This window comes from Sprattus sprattus (assembly GCF_963457725.1).
Source record: "Sprattus sprattus genome assembly, chromosome: 18".
Taxonomy (NCBI): Eukaryota; Metazoa; Chordata; class Actinopteri; order Clupeiformes; family Clupeidae; genus Sprattus; species Sprattus sprattus.
In genome coordinates, this window is record NC_137916.1 from 22718217 (window position 1) to 22725716 (window position 7500).

The 7500-nt window shown below is 43.2% G+C and overlaps 1 protein-coding gene across 1 annotated transcript in view; it reads right to left on the reverse strand.

Annotated features, from left to right (window-relative positions):
• LOC308379328 (ras-related protein Rab-26-like) overlaps positions 1–7500 on the reverse strand; it is a gene marked incomplete at both ends in the record, with an annotated part of 82673 nt that overhangs the window by 37066 nt on the left and 38107 nt on the right. The window contains one exon of the mRNA XM_080856414.1: positions 1341–1393. Within this exon, the coding sequence (XP_080712540.1) occupies positions 1341–1393 (53 nt within the window). The remainder of the gene's footprint in view (positions 1–1340; positions 1394–7500) is intronic.

The window sequence follows — 7500 nt, forward strand, 5'->3', positions numbered from 1 at the left end:
CTGAGCAGCAACTAGTGTGAAAAAGAGTTTAGAGTCAGAGTGAAGCAGGACTGACGAGGGGAAAGGTTCTAGTTACTCTGTGTGCAAACCCGTGTGCTTATGGCTTTTCTTTTTTGTTTGACTACCTCAGTTTGTAAGTTTAAGAGTTAATTCATTGACCTGTTTTGATTAAAAACACCCTCGTCGTGTCGTTTGGAATGCTGGGTGTTCACAGAGTGTGTGTCTGTCTCAATATGTGTGTTTCCATATGGGTGTGTGTATGTGGAACTGGGCAGGTTGTGTACTGTATGTGTTCATCTTTACATGTGGCTTCTTTCTTGGTAGATCAGAATTCCAACTCCTCCACCAATCACAACGTTCTCTCTCTCGCTCACTCATTCACTCACTCATCTGTCAGCTCGCTCTTCAACTGAAACTCTGCATCTAAAACCTGCCACACAACTCCAACCACACACTCATGTGTCAAAAAGACCTCTGACCCAAAGATCTCCACAGACGTCTTGATCACTGTGAGCTGAACGGATCAAACTGATTGAACAGGCCCCGTGCTCAAGAGCTCTCACACTGTGTGTGTCTCAAGGCCGATTCAAAGGCATGTTAGCTGCAATACAGAAGGCAAGGGCCTTTAACATCAAACTCAAAATCATTCTGACATAGTACATCTAGGTCACACACAAATAAAGCCTAAAACAGTATTGCCTGAAACATTAAGATCTGTAACATATGGATATTTTGCATCAGCATATCTAGGCTTTTCAATTGTAGCCAATACCAAAATATTCTAAATACACATTTTAATTACAGTTCTGATGCATTATGAGAGGTCACCTGTATTCATCTGTCAAAGTAATTATTTCAAATGATTTCAAACTGGCCATTCTGACATCTGTTTGATGGAAGGGTTACAGATGATGTAACCTTACTAATTACAGATACAAAAATCGGTATTCTGTTTGAATCATAATTATCACAGCTAACAACCCCACAGGTGACCAAGGGAGGATCCACTGCTAGTGTTTGTGTCCTTTTCATTTCAGGATGCGGTGCATTAGACACACTGTGCATCACCTTGATGACAACCCATTTCAAGGGCACATGATGAATTGGACTCTGACCAGCAGGCTTCACAGGGTTTTTATCTGTGTGTGTGTGTGTGTGTGTGTGTGTGTGTGTGTGTGTGTGTGAGTGCCTGCCCTGCTGTCGTCCGCTGTCTGTCCATCCCCTGAGCCAGCAGCAGCTTCTGTAGACTACTGATGCATCCCATAATCACCAATAGCAAAACAGAGCGAGACGCATGACAAAACAAGACAAGACAAAACAGAAAAAGTTTGTCCTCCTACCTGGATGTTGTTGAATGACGCTTTGTTGGTAACATCGTACAAAAGCAGAAGGGCTAGGGAGAGACAGGAAGAAAAAGAGATAATTATAAAGACATGATCTTCTACATAGGTTAACACATGTGTACATAACCTTCTTCATAGGGTTACACGTGTGTGCATAACCTTGTGGAAAATCTATTTTTATAACATTGATCTAAAGAGATCTGAGATTTAACTCATTCTAATTTAAATAATTTAGTTTAATAACCAGCAGAAAAAGTTTAGAGAAAAAAATCCATTGACTGAATGAGGTAAGATTCTTTGGTATTGTTCTTCTGCAGCTCATTAGCTGTTAGCGCTTCTTGACTTCCTGCCTGGTCAGCTTGGGGAGGTAATTGGGCTGCACCCTGTGTGCCATACAGGTCTACCTCTGCTTCAAAACACCCTGCAAAGGCTTATCACAAGCTGACAGACTTGGGGAGAAACACATTGTGTGTGTGTGTGTGTGTGTGTGTGTGTGTGTGTGCCTGCGTACGTGCGTGCGTGCGTGCGTGCGTGCGTGCGTGCGTGCGTGCGTGCGTGCGTGCGTGCGTGCGTGCGTGCGTGTGTGTGTGTGTGTGTGAGCGTGTGTGTGAGCGTGAGTGTGAGTATGTGTGCTTTTGTATACACACTTGTCTGTGTGTATGTCTGCACATGTGTGCACAGATCTGCAATAGGAGGACCTGGAAGAAAAACTGTTTCTCAATTGACACACCCACACACACAAACACACACACAAACACAAGCATGCACGCACACACACACACACACACACACACACACACACACACACACACACACACACACACACACACACACACACACACACACACACAGACTTCCTCAGGCCATGCTCAGTCTAATGGCCAGTCAGGGTGATATATGAGAGCACCAGTAATCAGAGGAAGCTGAGTGTCCATGAATCCTCTGCACAATCACAGACCTAACCAGCTGCCGTAGCCAGCCGGCCTACCAACAATGTGTGACAATACACCATCATTATTATGGGAGTAAGTGGAAGACACTTGAATGAGCAAATATATTGGAGCCTCATTTAATGAGACACGCAAGCAGCAGAGAAGACAGAGAGGGAGAGAGAGAGAGAGAGAGAAAGAAAGAGAGAGATAAACGATGAGAGAGGAAAGAGAGAGAGATAGAGAGCAAATGAATGAGAGAGGAAGAGAGAGAGTGAAAGAGAGACAGAGAAAGAGAGAGCAAAAGGATGAGAGAGGAAGAGAGAGAGAGAGTGAAAGAGAATTTCTTTAGAATTTTGAAAACTCCTTTATTACAGTTTTAAGGACAATTTGTCACAATGTACAAAATGAGGGGTGAAAAAAACCATTAAATAAAAACAAAGAGAAAGAACAAATGCAGAAAGCATTCTCTTTTAGTCAAGGGATCAAGCATTCTCCAAGAAATGGGCAAACTGTGAATTATCATCTACAATCACACACAACACCGTATTGTTACTCCATTTCTGCTTAAATGATTCAAGATCTTTCATTGCTTCATAAAAATGAAAATCTATGAATATACCAGACCTCATTAGAATTGAGGAAACCATTACATATCATCACTCGACATTTGTTCAATTTTATTTTTGCGACTAACATAAATGGCCAGCTTTGCTTATACTTCTGCACATATTTAAAAAAAAAAAAAGACTCACAAAAACTTAAATAAGAACTGGAGGCCTTAGACACACTACATAAAAACATGGAAGACAGTCTCCCTTAGAGAACAAAATGGCCACGCTTGGCCCACGTCAGGATTTAAAACTGAAACAAAAGCATTGCAACTGCAATTGCACCAAGCAGAATTCTCCATAGTAAATCACCAACTTTTTTGGTTAAAGGTCACTTGTATAGTGCTCACCACTGTGGCATTAGAGTATCTCTCATCTGTAAAACAGCACACAAGGTATCAGGTACCAGTATCTATCCTCTTGTCCAGAAACTTTACACAGGTTTTATATAAAGCTTTGAGAGTTACTTGATTGGCGCTCAAGAAAATCTATTTGTCAGAAATTGAAATAAAAGCCTGTACATCCTGTTTGATTTTGAGACAGTATCATGTAAGGGAAAGGATGGGAAAGGATGGGAGTGGATGGGAAAGGATGGGAGTGGATGGGAAAGGATGGGAAAGGATGGGAGTGGATGGGAAAGGATGGAAAAGGATGGGAGTGGATGGGAAAGGATGGGAAAGGATGGGAAAGGATTGGAAAGGATGAGAAAGGATTGGGCTACTATGCAAATGGAGCTCATCCCCAAGTGGCTACTATTTGACTGTTAGTAAGGTCTGCTCCTGCTAACTAGAATGCATCTGCCAGGGTTGTAACTACAGACCTGAGAAGACTAGATGCCAGGGTAGGAGGAGACTTTTTAATAGTGATGTCTAGAGCTGAGTGTGTGTGTGGTGTGTGTGTGTCCAGAGTCGAACCAAGGATCAGAGGCTCCTTTAATAACCAGTACCAAGACATTATGCCTTTTGTTTGTTGCACTGTAAGAGGAGACCAGACTTTAAAAAAAAAATACGATAAAACACAGGGAATTCATCCTCTTTGGAGCCAACCAAAAAAAAAGGTCTATCCAGCCCCAGTCCATCAAAAGTCTTTAAAATGTAGCAGATTTCCAACTTGAGTCCACAGGTCCTGTGAGAAGACTTTGCACAAACTGCACATGAAAAGCAGCTGTTCCAGGTTGAACGGCTTACCTATATCAAAAACGTCTCTGATAAATGAAGCCTACCTGGCACACAGTGGGTCTGGTCAGGGTGGATAACCTGCTCTAAACCTTCACTCAGTCTGATAGCCAATGCTTTAGAGAGCAGTTTATATTCCCTGCATTGGATTACCACAGGTCTCCATGAACTGATTTCATGCAGGTCACCTTTTTAGGTGGCAGAGTGAGCACTGCTCTTTGGCAGCTCAGTAGCATCAACCTTAGAAAGGCTGTCACTAAGAACAGTCAGCACATCTCCATCCAAAACTTCTGGCCAAATGGTCTTATGAAAGTCCACAGGTAGGCCATCTAACCCTGGCGCCTTTCCACACTCCATACTCTGGAGGGCTCTCCTCTGCAGTTCCTCTGGGGTCAAAGCCCTTCCCAGGTCTGTATTAGCCTCTTTATATACCTGGGGAAGATTGTCAAGAAAGCCCTTGTCATCATGCTAGATCTGATTCTTATACCTCTCCTTATAGGAGCTGACTAATTTCTTACGATTTCATGTACGTATACTCTGGAGTTAGCTACAGATTACATTACAGTCAGAAAAATCACTCTCTCTCAACATTATCCGTTGCACTTAGATCAATGAGACCGTCACCCTTTTTCGCTTTTCTGTTCGCACGGGACCGTTTTCTTTTTTGCGGTACTTTAGAAACACCTTACTCCATTTCCATGAGGGGAAGTTTCATTGTCATCTAGAGAGCCCACAGCATGATCACCATTGACTACAGAATCATTGCTGTATTTTCAGGCTCGGCATTGTCCACTAGAATCTCCCCAGAGGAACTACATTCCTCATTACAGTAATGGGCTCATCATTCAAGGTGGCCCCCGTCATTTCTGACACATCTAGCCCTGTGTGTGTGTGTGTGTGTGTGTGTGTGTGTGTGTGTGTGTGTGTGTGTGTGTGTGTGTGTGTGTGTGTGTCATTTCTCACACATCTAGCCCTGCTATTTTCTAGGGCACATCTGCCTTGGCTGTTTCACCAGCACTGGATGTGCCAGGGCACGAGGTAGGGCAAGAGGTAAAAAGAGCATGATCAGAACTGACAGAACCGAAATAAAACCAGGCCCATGAGGGTGTGCTGGGAATACGTTTCTGGGCCTCTCTCATTTGTTCATTTCATTCCTTTCAAGGATGAATTTCAAATGGTTTCTGACAGCCGCTACCTGGTGTGTGTGTGTGTGTGTGTGCTTGTGTGTGTGTGTGTGTGTGTGTGTGTGTGTGTGTGTGTGTGTGCACAATCTAAATACTTAGGTTTTCCTAAGCCACAGGTGTATGTTGTCTTATATTCCGTACATATAATTAGTTCCAAAAAGATTAGCTCAGTGTGATTAAACATATTAAATATGGAGATCCAGATTACCACAGATTAAATAGATTAGATTCCTGTGAAATGTTTCTAAATGCACACCACACACAGTTCATGTGGGAGTTTGAACAGGAGTAGGTTTAGGGCCCATCCCTCATGATGTACACACACATAATACACACCGCACACACATAATACACACCACACACAGTTCAGAGTAGATACACTACGTGGGAGTTTAAACAGAAGTTGGCGTAGGTATCATCTCTCACAGAGAACTTTAAATCCTTTAAGACACTTTCCCTGTCCAGCTATCTCCCTACCACAGGTCAGTTTGTTTACATACTCACTGACAGGAAGTTTTCTTCTAAAATCTTTCTCTGGAATCTTTCCTTAAAGAGACAGTGTGCAACAATTTGACAGCTTTTGAATCATGATTGTATAGGCAACTAGGACTGTTATCATCCTTAAATGAATTGTCGTGGTATATGGTCATATGAAGGACCAATAGACACACCAGTTGTTCCAGCTGGCTGCACGGGCTACATACTTTGTGTGTTCTGGTTCGGGTCGGACAACCCTGTGAACATTTTAAAAAGCTTTCAGAGAAAGACCTTGCCAATTATGCTACCATGCTAGCAAGTCTTTTATCAGTGCCATCTGTGCTGTGGTTGGTGTTTTGAAAGAGTTTTTGGATGCTTTAGTTAGATAGTATATATCAGTTAGAATGCTAGTTTATGACAAAAACTCCTTACTGCTGCTTTATAGGAAAGCCTAGTTGCAGGCAGAAGAGAGAGGGTTGTTGCCCCACTATAAAAAATACCATGAAACACTGATGGCAGGCTCCGAGTGTGTGTGTGTGTGTGTGTGTGGCTCTGACTGTGTGTGTGTGTGTGTGTGTGTGGGTGTGTGTGTGTGTGTGTGTGACTGTAGCTGTCTCTTTGTTTTGTTAAAAATCCCTCCTGGAGCTTACAGCTTTCTTCAGATTCCCTCTGTCAGTCACACATGCATAAGGCTTTGGCAGAAAGTGTGTTAGTCCGTTGCACGGATCAGATGTCTGAGCTGGGTAGGGTTTTTCTTTGTAATTTCAGAACGTCATTGGTCCTATCTTCACTGACACACACACATACACACACACACACACACACACACCAGGAGAAACATTGAGCCATAACCACTGTGAGGTGTCACAGTTGATTTGTGTGGGAAGAAATGAAGAAATAAAATCAGTTTGCAGACTCTCAATCCTTTCATCTCTCTCTCTCGGGGATGGAAGAAGCCCTGCCACTCTTCCATTCAATGCATTGTGGTTTAAAGGCATGTTCCTTTACACTCTGCACCCTTTGATTGTGGTTTAGAGGCATGCTCCTCTACACTCTGCACTCTTTGACACTTGTACATACTTTACAATTGGTTAGATTTGTATACCCTTTGTAAACTCACGATAATGTCAAAAACTAACAGCAATTCCCTCTTTTCAGTGAACCACTATATTTTTCTGCTGGTGCGATCTTTGGCCAGACAGGGTGAGGACGGAGCATTTGACATTATTCTGATACAAACAAGTTGCCATTTCTTTTTTTATTTCTGCGTGGCGAAGGGGGTAATCTTCTTTTCTTAAAAGGTTTGCACAGGAGTAATGGTCAGAAATGGCCTTTGGAACAGCAGCAACCCCGTAGTGAATTACAGAGGAGAGATGTCGCAGTCAGATACAGGTGTAGTCTGGGCTTTGTGTAAAAACACCATGTTTTCGGCTATGCTCTCTTCACAATCACTCTAACTGTTCTCTCTATGTCTCCATCTCTATCTCTCCCTCTCTCTTTCTCTCCCTCCCTCCATCCCTCTGTTCAGGTGAGCTTGCATAGAGGCATTGGTGGGCAGTGAGCCGGCTGCTGAGTTCTAAGGCCTCATGCCTCTGTCTGACCTTTCTCTTCTGAGACTCCATTAGCAACTACCTGCTGCCTTAGACCCTGCCTTTCCTCAACACGCACGCACGCATGCACGCACGCACACACACACATACACACACACACACACACACACACACACACACACTGTCTTTCTCTCTCACACACAAACACACACACACACACACATACACACC